General features: G+C 38.7%; 1 protein-coding gene across 1 annotated transcript in view; it reads left to right on the top strand.

Annotated features, from left to right (window-relative positions):
* The first annotated feature begins 19,710 nt into the window (after positions 1–19,710).
* UHRF2 (ubiquitin-like with PHD and ring finger domains 2, E3 ubiquitin protein ligase) overlaps positions 19,711–26,911 on the top strand; it is an 81,081-nt gene continuing 73,880 nt past the window's right edge. The window contains exons 1-2 of the mRNA XM_012647404.1: positions 19,711–20,205; positions 25,425–25,661. Coding sequence (XP_012502858.1) covers positions 20,053–20,205; positions 25,425–25,661 — 390 coding nt within the window. The 5' untranslated portion in view covers positions 19,711–20,052. The remainder of the gene's footprint in view (positions 20,206–25,424; positions 25,662–26,911) is intronic.

Here is a 26,911-nt window from a genome sequence, read left to right as displayed (position 1 = left end):
AAGTGATTCTTCTGAATACTAAAGTTTGAGAGCTAGGATGAAAGGAGACAAGCACTCTCATATACTACTGCTAAGAGGACAAATCAATAAAACTTTCCTGGATGCCAGTTTAGTAGAAACTCTCTAAAGCAACCCTGGGTTAACCAAGTTAGCAGGCAAACAGACACTTTATTCCTTCTATTAAACACTGCTTTCTTTCTCTTATTGTAGTAAAAGAGAAAAAAAAAATAATTAAATGTAATTAAAAAAAAAACTTTGCTAGCCAGGGCCCGTAGAGTCCTTAATGTCAGTAGGCTACTCTTTGATCTGCTCTTGACACTTTGAATTATCTGCTTACCAAGAGTTGTGTGTGTTTTTAAAAAACTTTTATGCTGATTGTACTTGTTTTATAATTATATTATTTAATCAATATTGTATAAAAGAAAAGAGTTGTTTCAGGGAAAAGTAATTTGAATGCTTTGGATAGATTCTAAAGGCAAGTCACACACATACAAATGTTGTCAAATTAATATTTGGAGAATAATAACATTTTTGAATAATTCTATACTGAGATTGCTTTGTAAGTTTTCTCAGTTCTTGCTCTACCTTAACACAAAGGAAAACTAAAAATCTTAGACAATTTATTGAGGATGTCATTTATTCCAGAAAGATTATGTGGAACCTTAATCAGGGGTCCTGTTGTCAACAATAATAACAACAAATTCCATGGTCCTAAAAGAGATATAAAAATTTCATCTAAATTAGTCAGCGGTCACCCAGCTAGCTCAGTTGGTAGAACATGAGACTCTTAAATTAGTTAATGAATATGCATCTATATTTTTAAAATTTATTTTTATATTTATAATTTTAAGTTGAAAATAAATGTTTAACATATAAATAAATATTTTTATGATTTCTCTCTTTAACCAGCTGTTTTGATTAATAGGCCATTTACCAACATTTTCTCTTTGATTAAGAGAGCTTCTATGCTGTGTGTCAAAACTGCACATTCTTCAACTCAGTAAAAAGATGTACATCTAGGAATTTACCCGAAGAAAATAATCATTCATGTGCATAGATATAGATATAGGCGTGTATATGTGCATGTGTTGGGTTCATGTCAGCATTGATTATAGTAGCAAAACTTGTACAAGCTTCCTAAAATGTCCATCAATAGGGGTTTGTTATTTATTCAATGGAATATTATGCAGAACCATCAAAAATGTTAAAATAGGTCTATATATAATGAGATGGAAATGCTCAGCTTATTCTGTTAAGCATTATGTGAAAGTTATATACACATAGAAAAATGTCCAGAAGTATTTGTATCAAAAAATTTATAGTGGTTTTCTCTAGAAGGTGGTAGACATTCAGGTGACTTTTTTTCCCTATTCTGTTTATCTCTATTTTCTACATATATTTTCTATATATATTTCTACATATATTTTCTAAATATATATTACCTTGGTATTAAAGATAATAAAAGTAAAATGAAAAAAGTTTTAGGCTCAGAAAAATAATAATTGCTGTGGTTTTAAAATTAATCAATTCTGATTCTTTGACTACTTAAAAACATATTTACCTTTGTGGAACTAAATGGGAATTACCACATTGTTCTCTGAATTTTCTTCCATAAAGCAAGGTACCTGGATCATTAAAGGCAACATCTTGTTGTAATGATGTTTCTGTGGCTATTGTAATAGACTTTTATCATTGTTTTAGAGGCTTTTGAAGTGGATTTATTTACCAATATGGATGGTGGGGCTGGGTGGCAGTAAGGTGAGGCATATCGGTATATAATTTTTTTTCCTCTCAGAACACATTAAAGAGCAGGAACAACAAAAATATCTTAGCCGGATGGACATATCTGAAACTCCGACTTGGGTGGGGGGCAAGGGCAACATACGTAACCTAAACATCTGTACCCCCATAATATGCTGAAATAAAAAAAATATATATATTAAAAAAAATGTCTTAGCTGGATTTTCAAAGAAAATTAAGATATTTACAGTGGGCAAAATCTGTGGTTATAGTTGCTGGGGGAAAAATCATTGTAAATTTTTCTAATTTGAATTTTGAAAAGTAAATTAAGAATGTCTTTTATATCTATAACTTTATGTGATCATAATGTCATATTTTAAATCCTAATGAAGGGTTTGGACTCTTAAAAGAGGGAGAATTTCTCTGAGAACTTGCCAGCACACACGAAACACTCCAGATCTGCAGACACACCAAGCAAACAACCGCAGGCCTCTTCTCTTGCATCTATGTTCTGTTTATTTAAAACATAGGCAAGCCAAACCAGCACAACAATTATCTTTCAAAACTATTTATCTCAGTACAGTCTTTCCTCTTTTTCTAAAATGAAGAGCTATTCTTAAGACAAAAAGTACATATAGCTTCTATCTCTTTGAGTTATATATACAAAATTCTTTCTTTTCTCACTACATATTTTTAAAATTTATTAATTGTTTTCCAAGGAAAACATTTAATCTTAACTATCTAGCTTTAGAAAGCAAAATTCTTTACTGTTTCAGGATTTAACATGAACCATGAAAACAAAAAAGCTCTGGAAAACTCACAGCTAGATTTGTTTTTTAATTTGTGAAGTATAAAAGATTAGATAGTGGTATTCTTTCTCACAGTGTCAGTTTTCTGTTCAGTTGCTTTCTGTTATTTCTTTTCCAGTGATCTTACTCTCATTTTAGATAATTTAATTGACTTTTGTGAGCTTAGTATTCAACATGTGGTCACAATTTATTCTGATTTTAACAATCTGAGGTTCTACCTGACTGAAGTAAATTTTAAATTCCCAAGTTAGTTCCAGGGGTTTTTCTAACAGCAATGCAGCTTTTACTTAAGATATTTTATTGTTTATATTTAGGAGTAAGTTGTAATCTTAAAAGGTAGGTAGTTAATGAGAGAATTTCAAGTTCACAAGTGTAGCAATACGCATTGGTTTTTCTAGCTGCCTACTTCCTAGACAAAAATTAGATCCCCATTTGTGGATAGAAAACAAAGGAGAAAAATAGGGAAGTTTAAGAAAGTCTTCAAGACTGAAGGAAGCCTTTAAGAATGAAGCCAGGCGTGGTGGCTCACGCCTGTGATCCTAGAACTCTGGGAGGCTGAGGCAGTAGGATCACTCAAGGTCAGGAGTTCAAGACCAGCCTAAGCAAGAGTAAGGCCCTGTCTCTACTAAAAATAGAGAAAGAAATTAGCTGGACAACTAAAAATATATAGAAAAAATTAGCCGGGCATGGTGGTGCATGCTGTAGTCCCAGCTACTTGGGAGGCTGAGGCAGAAGGATTGCTTGAGCCCAGGAGTTTGAAGTTGCTGTGAGCGAGGCTGACACCATGGCACTCTAGCCCAGGGAACAGAGCAAGACTCTGTCTCAAAAAAAAAAGAATGAATCCAGGAAGTCCTGAAATGGTGTTAGACATTGGTTGTGGACTGAATTGTGCCCCTCATCCCCCTAAATTTATATGTTGAAGTCCTAACCCCCAATGTGACTGTTTGGAGATAGGGTCTTTAATGAGGTAATTAAGGTTAAATGAGGTTATAAAGGTAGGGCCCTAATCCAGTATGACTGGTGTCCTTATAAGAAAAGGGAGAGACACCAAGGTTGCACAGGCACAGAGAAAGGGCCATGTGAGGACACAGAAAGAAAGCAGCCATCTGCAAGCCAAGGAGAGAGGTCTCAGGAGAAAGCTAACCTGCTAACACCTTTGATCTTGGATTTTTAGCCTTCAGAAATGTGAAAAAATAAATTTCTGTTGTTTAGGCTACCAAGACTGTGGTATTTTGTTATGGCAACCCTAGCAAACTGATACAATATCCGAAGCATTTAAATCACCAATATTCTAAAGCCACAGATAAATGCCTGCCAATGAGAAAGAAACACTTCAGGAATCTTGCAAGTAATACAACAAAGCAAGTAACTGAAGACCGTAATAAACTGGTTCTATACACATAGAAAATAGAATGACCATGTGAGTCTGGATGCCTTAATGACCTCACATGGTTGAATTAGCTCCAGAACTGAGCCATGGTTAGTTACCATCCTTAATCACTGCGGACTGGGACTGATCCCAGAAAAGGTACAGGGAAATCAGGGAAATCATACTTCCTCTATGTACCATTATTTTATCTAGCATTGGCCTGACTAGACTTTCAGCTTCTTTAGAAATAGTCGAGGGTCTCTGTTCTATGTCTACTTACTTTCCAAAACTGTGGAACATATAAAAATCTTTTATCAATATTTTAGTAGTTGTAGTGAGAGTTGCTTAGCTGAAGTTACTGAATACAAAATCTCACAAGGGCATGCTCCTTGCCTCAATTACATTCACTCTCTCCAAGTTTCTTTTGACCTTTTGACAATTAAAATTCATTTAGCATATTTGCTGACTTCGTAAAGTTATTGAAGCTATGCACCAATTTCAACCACATTCGGGTTCTAATCTGTGATTTCTCTTCCACTGCTCTGTGAATAATTCAGAATAGTTGAAACCCTCAAGGAACATATATGTTGGATATTATCCTCTTTTTAAAAAAAATGTGTGTCTTGCTTCAGTTTGTCCTCCAATCTCATAATCTCAGAAAGCTAAATGAAAATGCATTTTGGCTCTTTATTTTGGCTTTTTAAAATTCTACACATGGAATATTCCAATACGCGCACACACACACACACACACACACACACACAAATCCAGTATGTCTCATTCTTCCCTATCTTCTCATTCACATGTCCCTTTAGACTCTTTATCAAAGAACCTAAACTATATTGTAAGCCAAGTTCACTCTCCCCCACCTTCCCCACCCCTGCCTCCCCTCAAGGGGTTAGTCTCCATCCTCTCCTGCACTTGTCCATGCTGCAGCAGTCTGTGGTCACACAGCTCCCAACCACCACTCTGCAATGGGGTTCAGTTCACTTCACTCCTGGTGGCCTTGAGAATTCTAAGATCACTATCCTGCCTCTCTGAACCATGTAGTTCCAGTTACATTGATTTCAGGGGAGAGGTAAAGTAAACAAGGCTGTTCTGCTGTTTACTGCCTTGTTTCTTAATTCTCTGCCCACTTGCTCCCATGAGGCTGGAGAATGGTTAATATACTTTTATGAAGAATTAGAGAAAAGCTAGAGCAGATTACAGTATAAGAAACGCATAGAGCTGAGCATGGCGGTACATGTCTGTAATCCCAGATACTTGGGAGGCTGAGGCAGGAGGATTGCTTGAGCTCAGGAATCTGAGACCAGCCTCAGCAACAAAGCAAGAAGACCCTGTCTCAAATAAATAAATAAAATAATTTTTAAAAACCCCAAGGAAAAAAACGTAACAAAACAAAAAAAGCATAGAACTAGGTGCCATGGGCCAAAAGGAAAAGAAATAATCCTTTCATATGGGTCCCCTTTGGTGAGCACCACAGTTCTAGACTTGCTCCCATATTCAAAGTTCACTCTGTGCAGACAGCCCCTTCTTTATCCTTCTTTACCCTTATTTACCATTCACAATAATATTCTACACCTTGCCACTGTAGAAATATCCTATTCCCTAGCACAAAAGTGACGTACTTGTCCTAGGCTCTGTGCCCTGTGACCAACCTCCCCCTAGGGCAATTCGCCTAAAGCTGAACATTTCCCCAAATCTTCATTGCTATGTCTAGAATAACAGTACACAGAAGCTCCTGTAGAATTGTTTTAAGATTTTGGGACTCAATAAGAATTTGGGACACATACATGCATCACACACACACAGCACACACGTTCACACATACATATATACCATACATGTATGCATCTATATAGAACACATACATACATGTATGTGCACATACATACATGTCACCATACCTTTCTAAAAACAGAACAAAGAATCTTTCATCAATATCCTTAATTACACAACCTGCAAAAGGTTTTAAATTCAGCTTTTCTTAACCTTTGACCACATCAAATTCTTACATTAGGGTTTTTCCCTTAATTAATTTCTGAAAGAGAAGGAAGAAAAAAAGAAATCTTTTTTAATTTCTCTATACAGACCAATCTTGAGGCCAGGGATGGAATTTATGTGTTTATTTATACATCAATAGATAAAAATTAAAAATTCACTTTTTCTAATAAGAATATTTATATAATTATGTGAGTATAGACATGTATAAACATTTAAAATACGGTCGGGCGCGGTGGCTCACGCCTGTAATCCTAGCTCTCTGGGAGGCTGAGGCGGGCGGATTGTTTGAGTTCAGGAGTTCAAAACCAGCCTGAGCAAGAGCGAGACCCCGGCTCTACTAAATAATACAAAGAAATTAATCGGACAACTAAAAATACATACAAAAAATTAGCCGGGCATGGTGGCTCATGCCTGTAGTCCCAGCTACTTGGGAGGCTGAGGCAGTAGGATCGCTTGAGCCCAGGAGTTTGAGGTTGCTGTGAGCTGGGATGACGCCACGGCACTCTAGCCTGGGCAACACAGTGAGACTCTGTCTCAAAAAATAAATAAATAAATAAAATAAAATACATATGGTAAAGTGAACAAATCATAATTGTATAGTTCAATAAATTTTTACATATATAAAAATTACCACTACCCAGGTCATAATATAGAATATTGCCATCACCCAGAAGGTTCCTTTGTGCCCTTTCCAGTCAATATCATCAATTTCTCCATTCCCCAAAATTTTTACTTCTAACGCTTTGGATTAAATTTGCATCTTTTTGAGCTTTACATAGTAATACAGAATGTGCTTTCCATGCCTGGCTTTTTTTTAACTTTATGTAATGATTCAAAGATCCATTCATGTTGCCTACCAAAACCTGTGGGATAGAGAAAAAGCAGTACTAAGAGGGAAGTTTTTAGCCTTAAATGCTACATCAAAAAAGTTAACAACTTAACATTGTACATCAAGGAACTAGAAAAAGAAGAACAAACCAAACCCAGGTTTAGCAAAAGGAAATACATAACAAAGATCAAAGCAGAACTAAATGAAATAGAGACCAAAAAAACCATATAATGAATCAATGAAATGAGAAGTTGCTTCTTTAAAAAGATAAACAAGATTTATAAACCATTAACTAGATTAACCAAGAAGAGAGAAGATCCAAACAAAAAAATCAGAAATGAAAAAGAAATCATAAAGAAATTATGACTGATACCACACAAATACAAAAGGTCACCAGAGACTATTATGAACATCTATATACTTACAAACTAGAAAATCTAGAAGAAATGAATGAATTCCTGAAAATGTACAACCTCCAGAGATTGAATCAGGAAGAAATGAACTCCTAACAGGCCCAATAACAAGTAGCAACGTTGAAGCAGTAATAAGACATCTTCCAAAAACAAAAAAAAAATCTCAGGACCAGGTGGACTTACAGCTGAATTCTACCAGACATACAAAGAAGAACTGATGCCAACTCTACTTGAAACTGTTCCAAAAGATCAAGAAGGATGGAATCCCCCCCTAAAGCATTCTACAAAGCCAGTATCACCCTGATACCAAAGCCAGGAAAGGATGTAACAACAACAGGAACAACAACAAACTACAGACCAATATTTCTGATGAACATAGATGCAAAAATCCTCAACAAAATACTAGCAAACCAATCCAACAGCACATCAAAAGGATAGTTCACCAAGATAAAGTGGGTTTTATCCCAGGAATGCAAGAGTATTTCAACATACACAAGTCAATAAATGTGATTCACTGCATAAACAGAATTAAAACCAAAAACCATATGATCATCTTAATAGATGCAGGGAAAAAAAGCATCTTTAAATTTGATAAAATCCAGCATCCTTTCATGATAAAAAAAAAAAACCCTCAAAAAAAAAAAAAAAAACCCTCAAAAAAAAAAAAACTGAGCATAGACGGAACATACCTCAAAACAATAAAAGCTACATTTGACAAACCCACAGCCAACATTATACTGAATGGGGAAAAGTTGAAAGCATTCCCCCTGAGAACTGGAACAAGACAAGGATGCCCATTTTCACCATTTCTATTCAACATAGTACTTGAAGTCCTAGCCAGAACAATCAGGCAAGAGAAAGAAATAAAGGGTATCCAAGTTGGAAAAGAGGAAGTCAAATTATCCCTGTTTGCTGATGATATGATCTTATACCCGGAAAACCTTAAGGACTCCTCAGAAAGACTCCTAGATTTGATAAATCAATCCAAAAAAGCCTCAGGCTATAAAATCTGTATACAAAAATCAATAGCATTTCTATATGCAAACAACAACCAAGCTGAGAACCAAATCAAGAACTCAATGCTATTTACAATAGCTACAAAAAAAGTATACCTAAGAAAATAACAAGGAGGTGAAACATCTCTACAAGGAAAACTACAGGTCACTGATGAAAGAAATCACAGATGACACAAACAAATGGAAAAACATACCATGTTCGTGGATTGGAAGAATTAATATCATTAAAATGACCATACTGTCCCAAGCAATCTTGGGACAGATTCAATGCAATTCTTCTCAAAATACCAATGTCATTTTTCACAGAATTAGAAAAACAATTCTAAAATTCATATGGAACCAAAAAGGAACCCAAATAGCCAAAGCAATTCTAAGCTAAAAGAACAAAAACTAGAGGTATCACATTACCTGACTTCAAATTATACTATAAGTTTATAGTAATCAAAACAGCATGGTACTGGTATAGAAGTAGACACATAGATCAGTGGAATAGAATAGAGAACCTAGAAATAAAACTATACACCTACAACCAATGGATCTTCAACAAAGCAGACAAAAACATATACTGGAGAAAGGACATCCTATTTAATAAATGGTGCTGGGAAAATCGGATAGTCATAAGCAAAAGAATGAAATTGGATTCTTATCTCTCACCATATAGAAAAATTAACTCAAGATGGATTAAAGAATTAGATGTAAGACCCAAAAAATAAAATTCTTAGAAGAAAACATAGGAAAAACTCATCTGGACATTGTCCTAGGCAAAGAATTTATTACTAAGACCCCAAAAGCAAATGCAATAAAAAAAAAAATTAGACAAAAAGCTTTTGTACAACAAAAGGAATAAAAAACATACAGAATGTGAGAAAATATTCACAAACTATACATCCAGCAAAGGTCTAATATCCAGAATCTGCAAAGAACTCAATTGAGCAAGAAAAAAAAGACCACCCCATCAAAAAGTGGGCAAAAGACATGAATAGAAGTTTTTTTGAAGGAAAATAGACAAATGGCCAGCAAATATATGAAAAAATGCTCAACATCACTAATCATCAGGGAAATGCAAATTAAAGCTACAGTGAGATACCACCTTACACCTATCAGAGTGGTCATTATTAAAAAGTCAAAAAACATAGGAAATTTAGATTTTGAGATGAGAAGGTCTACCATTTTTTCTACTTTTCTGGCAAAGGAATAAACTTCTCTTTCCTTCTCCTCAAAAAAAAAAAATAATAAAAATAAAAAGTCAAAAAACAGATGCTGGCATGGATACAGAGAGAAAGGAACACTTAAACACCATTGGTGGGACTGCATATTAGTACAAACTTTATGGAAAACAGTGTGGAGATTCCTCAAAGATATAAAAGTAGATCTACCATTCTATCCAGCAATCCCACTGCTGGGTATCTGCCCACAGGAAATGAAGTCATTTTATCAAAAAGACACCTGCACTCAAATGTTTATCACAGCACAATTCACAGTTGTGAAGATGTGGAATCAATCAATCATCAATACATGAGTGGATTAAGGAAATGTGGTATATATTAATATATACCGTAGAATACTACTCAGCCATAAAAAGGAATGAAATAATTTCATTTGCAGCAAATTGATGAAACTGGAGACCATTATCCTAAGTAAAGTATCTCAAGAGTGGAAAACCAAACACCATATGTTCTCACTAATAAGTGGGAGCTAAACAATGTGTATACATGGGCACAAAGTGATATAAAGAACATGAGAGGCCAGGCGCGGTGGCTCACGCCTGTAATCCTAGCTCTCTGGGAGGCCGAAGTGGGTAGATTGTTTGAGCTCAGGAGTTCGAGACCAGCCTGAGCAAGAGCGAGACCCTGTCTCTAATAAAATTAGAAAGAAATTAACTGGACAATTAAAAAAATATATAGAAAAAATTAGCCGGGCATGGTGGCGCATGCCTGTAGTCCCAGCTACTTGGGAGGCTGAGGCAGGAGGATCGCTTGAGCCCAGGAGTTTGAGGTTGCTGTGAGCTAGGCTGACGCCACGGCACTCTAGCCCAGGCAACACAGTGAGACTCTGTCTCAAAAAAAAAAAAAAAAAAGAACATGAGAAACCAAGAAAGGGGGAGATTGGGAGGAGTGTGGGATAAAAACTTACCTGTTGTGTACAATGAACACTATTCTGGTGACAGATACACAAAAATCTCTGGCTTATGCATTGTATAAAGTATCTATGTAACAAAAACACTTTGCACCCATTAATTAATATTTTGAAATAAGAAAAAAAAATAAAGGAAAAAATAGATGTCGGTGTGGATACAGTAAACAGGGAATACATATACACTGTTGGTGGGAATGTAAATTAGTACCACCTCTATGGAGATGTCTCAAAGAATTAAATGTAGATATACCATTTGATCCTGCAATACCACTCCTGGGTATCTACCCAGAGGAAAAAAATCATTATATAAAAAAGATACCTATACGCGTATGTTTATCCCCGCACAATTCACAATTGCAAAGATATGGGATCAACCTAAGTTCCCATCAACTGATGAGAGGATAAAGAAAATTTGGGATACACACACACACACACACACACACACCATGGAGTACTACTTAGCAATAAGAAAGAATGAAATAATGTCTTTTGCAGCAATTTAGATGGAACTAGAGGCCATTCGTTATCTTAAGTGAAGTAACTCAGGAACAGAAAGTGTGAGCTAAACTGTGGCTACACAAGGGCACACAAGTGGTGTAGTGGACATTGGTGACTCACAGGGCGAAGGGTGGAAGGGGGTTAGGGATGAAAAAGTACCTATGGGGTACGATGTTCACTACCCAGGTGATGGGTACACCAAAAGCCCAGACTTCACCACTATGTAATATATACATGTAAGAGAATTCAACTTGTACCCCCTAAATCTACTAAAAGAAAAAAGAAATTCATTCATGTTGTGGTATGTATAAGTAGTTCATCCTTTTTTGCTGTCGCTATGTAAATTCCACTACGTAAATATACGATAATTTGCTCATCCATTCTCTTAATTATAGACATTGAAGTGGTTTTCAATTGGGGCTATTAGAACTAAGTCTTCTATAAACACTTTTGTACTTATTTTTTTGGACATATGCATTAATTTCTATTGCACATATACCTATGAGTGGAATTGCTCCAGTGGTAGGTATGTTGAAACTTCCAGCAGTTTTCCAATTTAATCGATTAGTACACTCTCACCAGCAATGTATGAAAGTCCCAGATGCTCTATATTCTTGCTAACACTCAATATTATCAGCCTTTTAACCATTATTAGTCCATTCTAGTGGGGCTTACATTTCCTTGATAGTCATATATTTAGGGTTTTTTCATATGTATATAGGCCATTTAGATGCTTTTGTGAAGGGTCTGTGCCTATTTTTAATCAGGTTGTTGTTCACACATATTTTTAAAATTATACTTATTTGTGATACGTTTTAAGAAACTAAATACAGTAGTCCCTCAGTAGACACAGGGTTGGCTCCAGGATCTCTGCATATACTGAAATCTGCATATACTCAAGTTCCACAGTTGGCCCTGCCCCAGTATAGGGAAAGTGGGCCCTCTACATATGCAAGTTTTAGGTCCTCTGATTACTATATTTTCCATCTACATTTGGTTGAAAAAGAAATCTGTGTATAAGTGTACCCACACAGTTCAAACCTGTGTTGTTCAAGAGTCAACTGTATTGTTATATTTTTAAAGCAACTCTTATTTCTATGAATTTAAAACAATCAAAACAATAATCCCTAGCATCTTTTAGATTGCACCATGATATATTCTAAGGAGTCACTCAAGAAACTATATAATTTTGCCTTAGCTAGGATTAGATAAAATGATACCAGGTCACAAAAGTTGAAGTAGTTCAAAGTGGTCATCAGCATCAGCTGACAAGAAAATTCAGCATGAGCCAGCAAATATATGAAGCACACTTACACAACAATAATCTGTGGTGGATTGAGGGATTGAAAGATTATGAGAAACAGAAGCCGATATTACTATGAAAGCCATAGAAGCTTATCAATGGGTAATCTATTACAATTAAGGTTAGTAAGAGATGGTGTTTTAGATTAATTATAAAAAATGACATAATTATTCCCCTTCCTATCCATGCCCCTTTGCAACGAAACTTCACAGCTCCTCCCATTAAGAGAAGTCAATTTTCCCTCTGCTTGAATTTGGGCTAGCCTTGTGACTTGCTTGACTTTTATTGGCTTTTGGCCAATAAAATCTGTTGAGGTAACCATGCACCAATTCTAAGCCTAGACCTCAGGAGGCCATGCAGTCTTCCACTGGCTCTTGTAGAACCCTGCACATCCACTATGTCAACAAGCCTCGGCTAGAGCCACATGGTGCACTGACAAGTCATCCCAGGTGAGAATTGCTCTGCCAGAAGATCCTGAGATGTGCACAGAGATGAGTTGAGGGGCTAGAAATTGTATTGCAATTTACAACGGAAAGAAGGTGAGCACCAGCAACAGGAGCAAGGAAAATTCTGCCTACTTTTTTTTTTTTTTTTTTTGAGACAGAGTCTCACTGTGTTGCCGGGACTAGAGTGCCGTGGCGTCATCCTAGCTCGCAGCAACCTCAAACTCCTGGGCTCAAGCAATCCTCCTGCCTCAGCCTCCCGAGTAGCTGGGACTACAGGCATGCGCCACCATGCCCAGCTAATTTTTTCTATATATTTTTAGTTGTCCAATTAATTTCTTTCTAATTTTAGTAGAGACGGAGTCTCGCTCTTGCTCAGGCTGGTTTCAAACTCCTGAGCTCAAACAATCCGTCTGTCTCAGCCTCCCAGAGAGCTAGGATTACAGGCGTGAGCCACCACACCTGGCCCTGCCCACTTTTTATAAATGCATTTTGGTCAAAGCCCTAAAGTCCTTGCCTGCCTGCCAAACAGTTTAGTTTCACTAATATCATCATTTTGGTGTATGTAACAGGCTTTGTTTGGAAAATTATTTAGATAATTTGTTGCAGTTTGTGTATATTACCTTACACCAGTTAGTAGAAAATGGAAAAAATGAGCACGGCATATAGTGACAGTGCAATTGGGATGAAGATAAAATCATTAAGTTTGCCAAAAGCAAGAGTCATTAGCCTCAACCTAATGCCCATTGGACTTCGGCTTATCTACTGTGTATTCAATAATGAAGGGAATGAACAAAATTAAATAACACGTATGAGAAATATGCCATATCAACTCAACTCCTGCTCAAAAACCTCATAAAAATGGTAGCAAAGGAATTTTTAATAGAAATTTTTAATGTAACAAACCCGAAAGAACAAGAGAGAAAAGGATAGCTGAAGAGAGATACTAACACATCTTTAGAAGATGAAAAGCCTATGAACTACTTTTTGATCCGTACCCCAGAGAAACTCCGCACGCAGTGAAATGTACAAGAATGTTTGTGACATTGTCTGTAAGAGTAAAAAATACAACCTGAATATACATCAAAAAGAAAATGATCACATTTTGATACACTTATACAATGAAATATTATATACAAGTAAAAATGAATGTATGAAAACTGGGGTCAGCAAACTATGGCCCATAGGCCACGTGCTGTATTCTGACACCTATTTTTGTAAATAAAGTTTTATTAGAACACAGCCATATCCATTCATTTACATATTGAGTCCAGCTGCTTTTGTATAATTGTAGAATGAAGTAGTTGCAACAAATATCATTCTGCCTACAAAACCTGACATATTTACCATCTGACCCTTTAAGGAAAAGTTTGTACTAGAGCCACACAACAATATGAACAGATCTCAGAAAAATAATTTTGAGTTAAAGAAGTTTCAAAGTTATGAAGAATCATGCTATATAAAATTTTAAAACACACCCAAATTTATTACTGTTTAGAAATACATGTACATCTATTAAAAATATTAATATAAAGGCATGTACGACAATAAAAAACACCCAATTCAAGACAATGTTTATCTTTTTGGAAAAGTGAAAGAAAGGGGAATGTAAGCAGAGAGGGAGTTTTAACTATTTGAAATATTTTATTTATAAAGCAAGGTGATGAATACAAGAGTGCTTATTGTATTATTCTCTATAACTTTTTTTAGTATCACTGATGTATTTCATAATTTAAAAACTCTTTGGTTATCACCAAAAAAATAATGGAAAAATTAGATGGAAGAGTTGTACTGCAGATTGTATTTTCCGAAAATGGCTGCAACAGTCATCTTCCAACCCGTGGGCTCTTCTTACAGAGTGACTTTGACCCTCCTCCCACTGAGAGGGTCAAATTAACTCCCCTTGAAACTGGGTGGGGTTTTGAATGTTTTGATCAAAAGAATATGATAGAAGTGACACTATGTGACTTTCAAAGCTAGGCCATAAAAAGGGAACAGCTTGCACTTTGCTCACTGGAATTCTCATACTTCCTTGAAGTCTTCGACCACCATGTAAGTTGTCTGACTGCCCCTGGGGAGGCCATGCTGTAAGAATACCCAAACTAAGCCACAGAGAGAAATCACATGGAGAGATCCTGAGACTTCTTAGAGAGAGAGGCCTAGGTAATTCCCAGCCACCCTAGTCCCTATTCTTCCAGTTCTGGCCCTATCGCACTGTGATGGTATGAGAGACTTTGAGCCAGAACTCAGGATTTTCAGCAGAGCCATTTCTGGATTCTTGTCCCAAAGAAACTGTGAGAGATAGTAAAGTACTGTTATTATAAACCTCTAAAATTTGTTTTGCAGAATAAGTTGTATGCGACAGCCTAACTGGAAGTCAAACCCTAAGTTAACCGCATCATCAGGACATTGAACCCTAAATGATGACAAAAGACAACATTACAACAAATTTAGTTTGAAGATCTAGTTGGCCTTTATTTGCAATTCTAGAATAGCTATTTCATATTCTAGAATAGGTAATTCTAGAAGCTATTTTATAGAATGGGTGTTCTGCTGAGCTGAGCAGAGGGGGTTGGCTTTATAGGCAAAAAAGGCCTGAAGAAAGCAGAAACAGAACAAAGCGCAGATTGGTCATTGCAAAGTTACTTTCCTTATATGGTTAAAACAGAGTGAACTTTCTTATCATGCCAGCTCAGGTAAACTGGGCTCTCTTGGATTGGTTGCTCTGAATTTCCAGGGTTTAAAAAAAAAAAAAAAAAACTGGCCCATTTCAAAATTCAGTTGGATTGTGTGTTACTTAGCAGGAGTGACTCCTTTTGGGTTTTGTCCAGTCTGCTGGAGCCTGGTGCAGGAGCCTAGTCCAAAATAATGGCCTCCCATAAATGATGTTAAACATTGCCTTCAGTGGGGGAAATCTGAGCTAAGTTGATCCAAAGACCCTCAGAAAGGTTCAGCAATAGAAAAGACAAATTGTAGAAGGCAGGGGAAGGCATGAGACTGAAAACTGGGATAAATTGCAAGTCTTTAGTAAGAATCCCAGGTCCCTACTCCCACCTGAGCTATCAAGTTATCCAAAGAACCAGGGGCACTCACTACAGAAAAGAGGAAATTTATTCTCTAGACAAAGTGAAAGGGGAAGCCTCCGGAGAGACAAAAGAGGGACAACTGAAAGGTAAAGAACACTGGCTAGTGAGAAAGGATATTGGAAGTTTAAGCACAAACATTATCCCTCATTGGTTACATGTCTTTGCCTGAATCATTTCATCATTTATTAAAGAGTAGGTTAGCCCAGAATGACCTCTAGATTTCCACAGTAAAAATCCATGATTCTATTAAAAAGAAAAAAGCACACCCTTTAAAATATGATGAATTTAAAAATGAGCAACAGTATGAAGTGCTTTTTAGCCAATGGAAATTCTAGTTTATTTCTTATAACATTTAGTTCCTTCTAAAATAGCATTAGAGATTATAACAGAAATCCTCTAGTTAAGATAACTTAATGGTTCTCCCCACCCCGTGGGACCGATTTTAGGAGTATGGGGCAAGATATAGGGAACTGAAGGAAAATGCATGAATCTAGGGCTAGTGACTATAAAGCTATTACGACCCCTAGACCCAAAGTTATAAGGCAGGGAGAGGTTATCAGAAGATGGAAGAGTGAGTAATGCAGAGCAAGCCACTTGAAGAGGAGGAGTGACATCCTGTGAAGGCAAGGGACAACCTGAGTTGATCTTTCAGGAAGAAAGCCAGGGGAAAAATATCCTGACCTCATTCTCTTCCCATCCTGCAGTTTCCTGTCTGTGCTCCCTCCACATTAGTCAAATACAGTTGGAAGAGCATACTGCCCTACATGCTCCCTACTTTTAGACCCCAAGATTGCAGGTAGAGAGTGGCCCTGGAGGAGAAAAAGGAAGACATCCAGCATAGAGGAGCATATGAAAAGGTGGTAATCATAGCTTCAGAGAGCAGAATGAAATTCATTTTTAAAAATAAGTTCTTGATTTGGGGACAGTAGTTGAGAAAACTGGAGACATTCTGAGGTATGATAAGATTTTAGAATTAGTTTTACAATCTTTTGTCTTTTTGTTTTGCTTTTTTCACTTGAACAAATACTGGATCATGACTGATAGTATAAACTTTAGTATATGCTTTTTATCCATGTCAATTACTCCTCTTTTCTTTCCCTCTTCATATCCAAATTGTTTCAGCTACACATTCGGTAATAAGGTATGATATGTCAAAACTAATTAATGTTGTGATTTTTGTCAGAACTTCTATTTTGTTTTTACAACTAGGCAGATTCCTAAGCAGACAACAGCATTGTAGGGAAAGAGAGAAAACCTTATAGTACTCAATACTATGTAGAGAAACACAGGAAGGATGTATTTTGTTGTACATAGAATCATTACTTGCAATTATTAATATTTATGTATACCCTAAGTATCTTACTGCACATATAAGCTTATATATTTCCAGCTGTAATTCGTTTGGTTTGCACAGGACAAATACATAATTTCTAAGTCTTACATCTATAAATTGTCCTACCAATCCTTTGGGATCTATATTGATTAAGTAGATTAACACAAAACCTATACAGTCTCAGAAAACACCCAATTTTGACAGCAGTCTTTTGTGCCCCAAGAGTTTTCCATTAAAGCCCCACCACATTAAGGAGGATAAATTGCCTGTGAGTGAGCACAGGAGTTCTGAACTAGTCCTTCTAACAACTTTCCTACTTCTCTTCAATACCTAGGATTTGTATTTCTTACAGTCAGTTAGACATCTCCATCCAGGTACTATATTTTGGATGTATTGCAAATGCAATATGCCTCAATTGGAACTTGCTGCATTTTCTCAATTCATTTCCTCTTCTAATTCAGTTAAGAGCATCACCATATACCCAAGCCAACCACTTTAGTCTCCCAAACTAGATACTTGGGAATTATTCCCAACATTCTGTTTTCCTCATCCCTCATACCCATACATTCTACAAGTGCTATAGGCTCAATGTTCTAGAATACTCTGGAATACATCCTTTCCTTTCCTACCCGACTGTCATTACTTTCACCAAAACACACAATTGCCTCTTTACTAAATTTTCTAACAATCTCTTCCCCTCATTTCCCTGTCCCTTACTTTTTTTCTAAGGCATACATCCAGATTCCTTATGCTGTCTTCCAAATACATATTTAATGACATTAATCACTCCTTAAAAACCTTATTTTCTCCCGGGGGCCCACAAAAATCTACTGCTTTGAATGCTAATCTTCACACAGTGCCCTTCTTTATTTAGTCAACGTTTCTCTGATTGCAGACTCTTCTGACCTGTGAAAGTGCGTTTTTGTCTTTGCTTAAGCATTCTCTCCACTATGGGCATTCTCTGTTTACCTAACTCTTCTCCATAACAATAGTACTAAAATAACATATTGTGTACTACTCAGGAATAGTTATGCTAAGCACTTTACATTCCTTGGGTGTTTTAAGCATCGTTTTACATTGAGGAAGTTGAAGAATTTGTCCAAAATCACATTTTAAGCAAGCAGCAAAACTGGGATTATAATCCAGGTCTATCTCAATCCATGAATTTAACATTTAAATGCTGCCCCCCACCACCATATACCATCTAACTTGGATCAAGTTGTACACCTATTCTTAAGTTCCCAGATCATTCTAGTCCCCTTTCTCTCGTCTCTTATCATGGTTTTAACCAACATCAGACCGTTTAGTACTAAATTATTCTTGTATGTTTTTATTTTTGCTAAATCTTATCTCAACTAGATTGTAAATTTTTTGCAGCAGGGAACTAAAAATATCTTAATATAACTCCAAAAGGGCACAGCATAACCTTGTAATAGCAAATAGTTATGTCTTATTGGGGTAGGTCTTAAGTGTACTTTAGGTATATCTATCATCTCATTTACATATGTAATGAATACTCAATATTTACTTTAGTTAAAGCAGGAATAGACCAGATGAATTCTATTTAGAGGTTCTAGGTGAATGTGAAATTTTCAGCAAGGGCAGAGACCCAAAATACGTATGTGTATTTCAGTTTTTCTGTTCCTCCCGTGCTGGGCCTTTTATTTTTTTGATATTACTCGTCTTGTCTGTGTTTGTAATTATTTTAACTGTTTATTACAAAAATGCTGCTCTATCATAATGGGAATAATTAGCACCGGTGTGAATAGTCAAGTTACCGATTTTGGCAAATATAAAGTCCAATTGTTTTGTTTTCTACCTTCATATGCTCTCTCCCTTCTTACGAAGGCGTATTTTCATTTTCAAAAAAAAAGCCCCCCATTAGGCAGTGCTGCGTTGGGCCTATTTCTGAGAATGCATTCCTAGTCGGATCCCTGAAGTACTCTCTTTCTTCGGAGGTGTGTAGTTCCGCATCATTTAAAACTGTTTTCCGCAAACCCACAATCCCTTAGGCCGGAGGCACACCTAACGCGGAAGGTCCACAAACGGAAATGTCTGGTTCTAGCTAGGGGCTCTCCCCGCAACCGCACCGCCGCCTCCACGGCCAGAGGTCCGGGCGGGAGGGCGGCGGGCCTGAAGGGGCGATCTCAGAGGCCCTGCGGCCTGTGACCCCTGTCCAGCGGCGGGAAGCCCCCAGAAGCGTGTTTCCGCACCAGCGCAGCATTCGGGCAAGGCGGGAAGCTTGTCTGCGAAGCAGAAGTGTCCCCAGGGCCTTTCCTGGGAGACCGGCCCCGCCAGGCCTCGAGGCAGGCGATGTCCGGCGGAGCGCCGTGGGGCGCGCTCATTTCCTTCTGTGCTTTCTCAGAAATTTAGGCCGCGCCTGCCCGCGCCCCCTTTTCATGATCATGCAAGTGCACGTCAGGGTTTCTTATTTTTGGTGTGTTTTCGAGACCAGAGAACCGTATCCGCTAGGCCTGAGGAGTCACCCGCCCCCTCAGCCCCGAAACCAAGACCTAAAAGGGCAACCGGCGTGGGCGGCAGTGTAAGTGCCCGAAACCCAATAGCTAGGAGGCGTGCCCAGTGCCCAGGTGCAGGCGGTGGGGCAAGTAACGGCTTTTGGCAGCCCCGCCCCTCCGACCCGCCCTCTCCGCGCCCGCCGATTTTAGTTCCCCTGGGTCTGTAACCATCTCCCCGGGCGCTTCCTCTTTAAGGCGGAGCCCGGCGTGATCTCGCGAGATCCGGGTTGGCGCCGTGACCTCCATGTGGGAGCTACAGCTCTATAAGTAAACACTCCGCGCGACATGGCTCCTTCCTATTTGTGAGGCGGTGGCTGCGGCAGCGCCTCGGACTGGTTCCGGTTTTCTCTCCTTAGCTGGGCTGGGTGGGCGCACGGTCTGAGAGTCGCCGCCGCCCGTCGGGACCGGCGTCTGGTCCGTCTTCCTTGTCTGTGCGCGCCCTCGTCTGCCCGCCGCGGAGAGCCGGAGCCTCCGGGGTAGCGGCGCGGGCCGGGCGGGGCGCGGCGCCCAGAGCACAGGGGGAGACAAAGGGGGCCGGCCCCTCTCCGGGCGCCAATATGTGGATCCAGGTTCGCACCATCGACGGTTCCAAGACGCGCACCATTGGGGACGTGTCTCGCAAAGCCAAGATTGAGGAGCTGCGCGAGCGGGTGTGGATGCTGTTCAACGTGCGGCCCGAGTACCAGCGCCTCTTCTACCGGGGCAAGCAGGTGAGGCGCGCCCGCCGCATCCATCGGGAAGCGCGGGGCAAGAACAGCTGGGCTTCTGACGCGCGGGTCTGAGGGCTCGGTGCGACGCGCGCGCAGGGCGCACCTGGCTCCGCTTCTGTTGGGTAGCACCGCGAGGCGCACGGGTTTGGGGGACAGCGGGGTCCCTATCAGCTCCGGCTGCAGGTGCGCCGTGCAGGGTCGAAGGTGAGGGCGCCCAGAGCTCTAAGAACTCGCCGTTTTTTTCTGGTAGGACCGCGGCCTCAGGCACAGGGTGCCTGGGTCCCTCGCTTCCCGCGCTCGGAGGGGCTTGGGGCTCCTGGAGGGCGGGGAGGGCAGCGGGCTCTGGCGGCCATGCCACAGCGCGGGAGGCTCGGAGGGCTGGCTCCCCAGGCTCACGGCAGCGCTGACCCAGCTAAAGGCTCACGTTGCTTCCGTGGCGCTTCCGCGCCTCGGGCTCCCGAACAGGAGGGGGCATTGCTCTCTCTCAGGAATAAGAACCTTAGCTTTGCTTCCTCACTGTGGAAGGATTTGCACAAGATAAAGATTCGAACTTCTGGTTACTCTCCCTCATCACTTCTCCTAGACTTGGAATCTGTTTTCAGGAAAGTTAGAGACCTGGGCATGAAGGAGCTGTTGATGTAACCTGGAGCTGAGTTTAACACTGCCCGGTATAGGTCCGGGTTTTAGAACGGAGTTTAAGTCTTTGCCTTTCTTGCCTCTCACCTTGTAATATTCCCCTCTTTCAAGCTTTTAACACAGCACTGCAGCATAGCCAGCGATACATACTTGAAGGCTGAAAGTGTTTTTGGCAGTAAGAGTGTTTGTGGGCATCTCTGGTATTTGTATGATATGGCCATAGTCTGGCCAGTCTTAAGATTTTTTCCTATCCCACAAGTTTCTCATGGTCTTTACCTACACACCCAGACCCGTCATGTTTTTGACTTTTTGTTGCTGTTAACACACTAAAGTTGGCATCTTGAGTTGATAGACCATAGTTTGGCTCCAATCTTGTGGTTTGAAATGTAGGTCTCTTTGATTTGGTAGAAGTATTAATAGCTTATAGCTGCAGAGGACTTGAAAGGAATATTTTTCTCCCTTTCACAGGCTTACCCTTCAAAAACTGCCCAGAAATTTCACAGTAACAAATTACATTCTGGGAAACAGAGAGCCAGAGTTTTTCTTCTTTTCTTTAAAAAATGTTATAGTACCTTTGATTTGGGTTTGCAGCCAGTTTTATACTGATTCCTTAGTGTTGGTGACTTGTAAAAACAGATGTTCAATTTAGTTGTAAACTTTGCTTTTGAAATAACTGTACATATATTAAATACTATATAGGTTTGTATTACTGTGCCTCAAGTGACTGCTACCTTTTTCCTTTTGGTCACAGATGAAAAAACATCAAATCTGCATTTTTATATTCTGGCTAGGGACAATAGTACGTGAATTCCTAGGATAAGATTTCAGTACCAGAGATAAAAATGAAGGATGAGAATGTATTCCTGGGCAACACCCCTAAAGTCTAATTATCAAATACACTAAAATCACCTGGCCCATCTTGAGGAAAAAGTAGGGATTGAGTTAAATTCAGGGCAACAAAGTAGACTTTCAGTAAACCAGGAAGCTCATTTCAAATTCCAGGAAAAACTGTTGAGGTTAACAACCTTTGCACTTCCTCCCCCAGAGCAGTCGATAATTCACTACTTTGATTTCTTCAGCCCAGTGATGAGAACTAGACCTTTGGTGCCAGCCATTGATTTGGAGACAGAAAAGGCAGGCCACTGATGCCAGCTGTGTTCACTTCCTTATGAGCTGACAAGTAGCCATGGCAGTGATTATCTCTGTTGGTCTTTGGAGCACCCCAGTCCATTGATGAGAAGTGGTGTGTGTCCAGCATGCAACTACTGGATTAGCATCACAGGCTGTCCCTGTCCTGTGAAATACCTTTGTCCTCATTGGAAAACAGTACCCCTTCCTGAAGATGCTTTACTGCCACACAGTGAAAAATGTCATAAAAACAAATTTAGTGTCTGAAATTTAAGTGGTACCTTCTCTCCATTTGTATGTTAGGTTGCTGTTTTTAATCTTTGGTATGTATCAGAATCACTGGTGGATATTTATTATATGATGCTTGGCTCATCCCAGAACCACAAGTAGTTGAATTTAACAAGGCCCCACAGGAGATTCTGATGAACACCAGCATTTGAAAATGAATGTTGAAAGATAGTGTCTTACTATTCATAGTATGGTCCCTGGATTCTCAGGACCAGCAAGCATTAGCTTCACCTGGGAGCCTCACACCAGTCCTGCTGAAACTGACCTACTGAAGAATTTGAACTATAACAAGGTCCCCAGGTGATCTGTATATTAAGTTTGAGAAGCATAATTGACTCCACTTTTGAGATTCAAGATGGACACCAGCAATTCAGGGCTGTAAGTTCTGGTTAGAGTAGGATAGCCCCATGGGAACATTTTTATCTGGGAGATTAAGTTTAAGGCACCACCTTAAAAAGATTGGGTCTTTTTAAGGAAGAATTGTGTTGGTGGCTCTCTAAAGCTTTTGAGAATCTAGAGCTTTTCCTACTTTGAAAGGATTCTCTCTCCCCTCCTCTCATTCTTTCCCTTGTTACCACTATAGGGAGGGATAGCCTTAAAATAGATTGCAGATGTGGGGCATGAACCTTAGTTGAAGCAAAAGGTTGTCTTCCCCCCACACACACACACTTTGTTTTCACAGAATTACAGCATAAAAGTACTTGCCTATTTAAAAGAATCTGTGTATAATATGTAATACATGATGGATACACGAAGGTTATTAACTTATGCCCTTCACCTGCATTCCTAGTCAGTAGTTTCTTGAGAATGACTTCCTCACTGCATTCTTGGCCACTTGGTATTTGCTTCCTACTTTTCCCTTGCAACACCGTTGAAGTTCTTCCTGTTAACCTGGAGTTTCTTTTTTCAACCTAGTGAAAATTCAAGAGTGTAGTCTGACAAAAAATCTTAACCATTCCTGCTTTTCCAGTAGTATAAATCCTGCATCTCCATCTTCTAGCACAGTAGTTCCCAAACATTTACTTCTGAGACATTAATGGATCATAGTTACACAGTTGCAACTCACAGGTGTTTGTGATTTCTCAGTGACCCCATCCCTTTTTCTCTACTTAGAACATAATTTTTGAGTGTTAGAAATAACTTTCAATCTTCATTTTCATTAAATATGGAAGAACTTCAGTATTTTTCAAGAAAATCATTCCAGCACTTCACAACTCTTCATGGTATGTGAAGCTTTGTGGAATAAAGCTGTGAGGAATCTCTCTGGAACTTGCTATGCAATGGATAATAATCACTATTTTAGGAAGACTGGTGGAGTACTTATGATTAAGGAAGGAGTGGATAATCTGGGTTAAAAAGTGTCATAGGAAGCATGAGGAAAGGTAGGTTACATGTTAGTGTGGACAAGACTTACTATAAGGCCTCAGGCCTTGATATGCTTAGTGTTCCACTCTGAGTTTAGACATTCTTTTCCTGTCAAATCTAGGTTAGAAAGAGTATCCCTTGAAACAACTTGTATTTACTCCTGACAGTCATTTGGAAGAAATTGGAAGGGTTGAGTGTAGAAATGCCCCAAGGATCCCTCTGACTCTTGTGCCTCAAATTTTAATGGAGAAATACAGAAACATTTCCAATTATTTTACCACTTTAACTGCTATCTTCATTTTGGGAAATGCCCTACCAATTAATTTGCGTGTTACAGAATTTTATTTTCTACTTTAAACACTTCAGTTGTTAAATAATTATCTTAGTGTTCATCAGTTGTGTATTTAGGCAAGTTGTGCTTTTTTAACTCTTCCAGAATTGGTGTTTTTGCTTTGTTTTGTTTTTTGGCTATTGGAGAATGTTACTTTTGCTCTTTGAGCTTTTTTTAAAATTTTTTCTCCCCAGGAATTCAGGACTAGAGGGTGTTCTTTTGGTTGACTTCTCAAATATGATCTTAGTGTGTTAGAATTGTGAATGGTGACAAGTATCACATATTGGTCATATTTCTGGGGAAATGATAGTTCTGATCTTCAAAGAATTTAGTTTTCTTGTTTCACTGTATCATGGTGAAATAGCCAGCTGACCTTTACAAAGCAATAAAATGGAGACTTAGTTTCCTAGGGCTGCTGTAACAAGGTATCAAAATTTAGGTGGCTTAAAACAACAGAAATTTATTGTCTTGCGGTTCTAGAAGCTAGAATTCAAGGTTTGAGCAGAGCCCTGCTCTCACTGATAGTTCTAGGGAAGAATCATTCCTTGAGCTTCTGTGTTTGCCAGAAATCTTGTTTCTTGGCTGATAGATGCATCACTCCAGTCACAAGGCCGCTTTTTTCCTGTGTGTCTTCACTGTCTTCCTGCTGTGTCTCTCCAAATTTCCCTATTATAAGGACACTAGTCATTGGATTAGGGGCCACCCTAATCACTTCATTTTAACCTATTACCTCTTTAAAGACACTATCTCCAAATACAGTCGCATGCTGAGGTACTGGGGTTAGGACTTCAACATAAAAATTGGGGAGGGGGGTTACAACTCAGCCCATAACTGTCGGTTTTACATGTCTTATTAAATTTATTCCTTGATTACCTCTATAAAAGACTCTATTTCCAAATAAGGTCACATTCTGAGATACTCTGGATTAAGATTTCAACATTTTTTGAAGGGGGAGCAAATCAAGCCATAACCCTTGGCAAAATATAGATGGGCTACAAGATAATTATTCCTGCTTGATTTCTTTTTTTTTTTTTCCTTGCAATTACTGACAATGGTTCAGAAAGATAAAGTGTTTGACTTAATGTCTTTACAAACACAAGGTCATGCAACAACTTGCTTTAAAAATTCACCATTTTCTTGCAGTCGGTTCAGGCACTGTTTATTAAAACTTGGTGAGAAATTAAATCTAGTCTACAAGCTTTTTGCCTAGGTCATTAGGTCACAGTAGCAATGATACACTTTTGGTTTTGGTGGCCAGTAGTGTTCCCTGTAGCTAATATGGAGTGATTCTTAAAAATTTATTGGAGTCTGGAGGAGATGCTGACATCAGAGGCTGTGAAGTAATAAGAATGGTTTCAAAATCACTAAATGCATTGCTATGAGTTTTAATAGTTGGGCTAGAACATCCTAAACATGTAGAAAGATAAGATTTAAGAGAAGTATTTCAATATCTTTTTCTGTTTTTTTCTAGTTGGAAAATGGATATACTTTATTTGACTATGATGTTGGACTGAATGATATAATTCAGCTACTAGTTCGCCCAGACCCAGATCTTCTTCCTAGCACATCTACACAGACTGATAAAGAGGCCAAACCCTGTTCTAATAGTCCATCCAAAGTAAAGAAAACTCCACGGGTGGGATCTTCTAGTCAGCCATCCACATCAACTCGTGCCTGTCTTACTGATCCTGGCTTTGGACTATATAAGGTATGTTGTCATCTTCACACTTGCTAGTTGTAAGAATACAGATGTCTCTTTTCAGGCTGTGGTGAATAAGTAAACATTGATTGCCATTTGAAAGTAAAGATTGGTCTGTTAATGTTACAACTTTTAAAGGTAGTGTTTAAAAAATGCTGTGAAATATATAGACGAATGTATGAAATGTGTATATACAATTTAAAGAATAATAAAGCAAACACCTGTGTAATTCCACCAAGGTTAAGAAGTAGAATGATGCCAGTACCTTTTTAAAGCCTCCTGTGTGCTCCTACCAGAACACATCTCCCTCTATCTCCCTAAGAGGTAAACCACTTATTCTGACTTACAATCATTTTCTTGTCTTTCCTTGGTTTTGCTACTAATGTACGTCTCTCTAAACAATGTTTTGTCTATAGTTGAATTTTATGTAATAGAATTCTTCTTTTTCTCAACATTGAGAGATTATGATGCATTTAGCTGTATTTTATTCCTTTTCACTATTATGATCCATTTTACTAATATGCCACAATATATTTATCTAATCCATGATTGATAGATATCTGGGCTGTTCCAGTTTCAGTTGTTTTAAACAGTGCTGTTTTGAACCTTCTCTGTGTGTCCTGGTGCATGTGTTCAAGAATTTCTTTAGAAATTTCTACCTAGGAATAGAAGTGCTGGTTGTTCACTCACAGGATACTTCCAAACTGCTTTATTTTGTTCCATTGGTCTACTTGCCTATTTCTGTGCCCATACTATTCTAAGTATTGTAGCCTTCTAGACTTGATATCTCCCTTTCTTCCATCTCCCAAATTTCTTTCCTCTTTCAGGGTATCTTGGTTTTTTTGGCTTTTAACACTTGCATATAGAAATTTTAGAATTAGCTTGTCTCAAAGCTCTACAAGTAATCTGCTGGGATTTCAATGGGGATTGCGTCTATAGATCAGCTTGGAGAATTGACATCTTTACAATGTTGAGTCTTTTAATTTATGAACTTGATAGACCTCTCCTTTAACTTTGACGTCTTAGTTCTCTTTACATAGCTCGTTGATTTATTTCTGGTAGCTGTTGGGGTTTTTGTTGCTATTGTAAATGGTTACCTTTTTAAAATCGTGTAGAGGCCGAGTGCGGTGGCTCACGCCTGTAATCCTAGCACTCTGGGAGGCCAAGGCGGGTGGATTGTTTGAGCTCAGGAGTTCGAGACCAGCCTGAGCAAGAGTGAGACCCCGTCTCTACTAAAAATAGAAAGAAATTAATTGGAC

Source organism: Propithecus coquereli, unplaced genomic scaffold, assembly GCF_000956105.1.
Source record: "Propithecus coquereli isolate 6110/MARCELLA unplaced genomic scaffold, Pcoq_1.0 Scaffold267, whole genome shotgun sequence".
Classification (NCBI taxonomy): Eukaryota; Metazoa; Chordata; class Mammalia; order Primates; family Indriidae; genus Propithecus; species Propithecus coquereli.
This window is presented reverse-complemented; position numbering and strand designations above follow the sequence as displayed.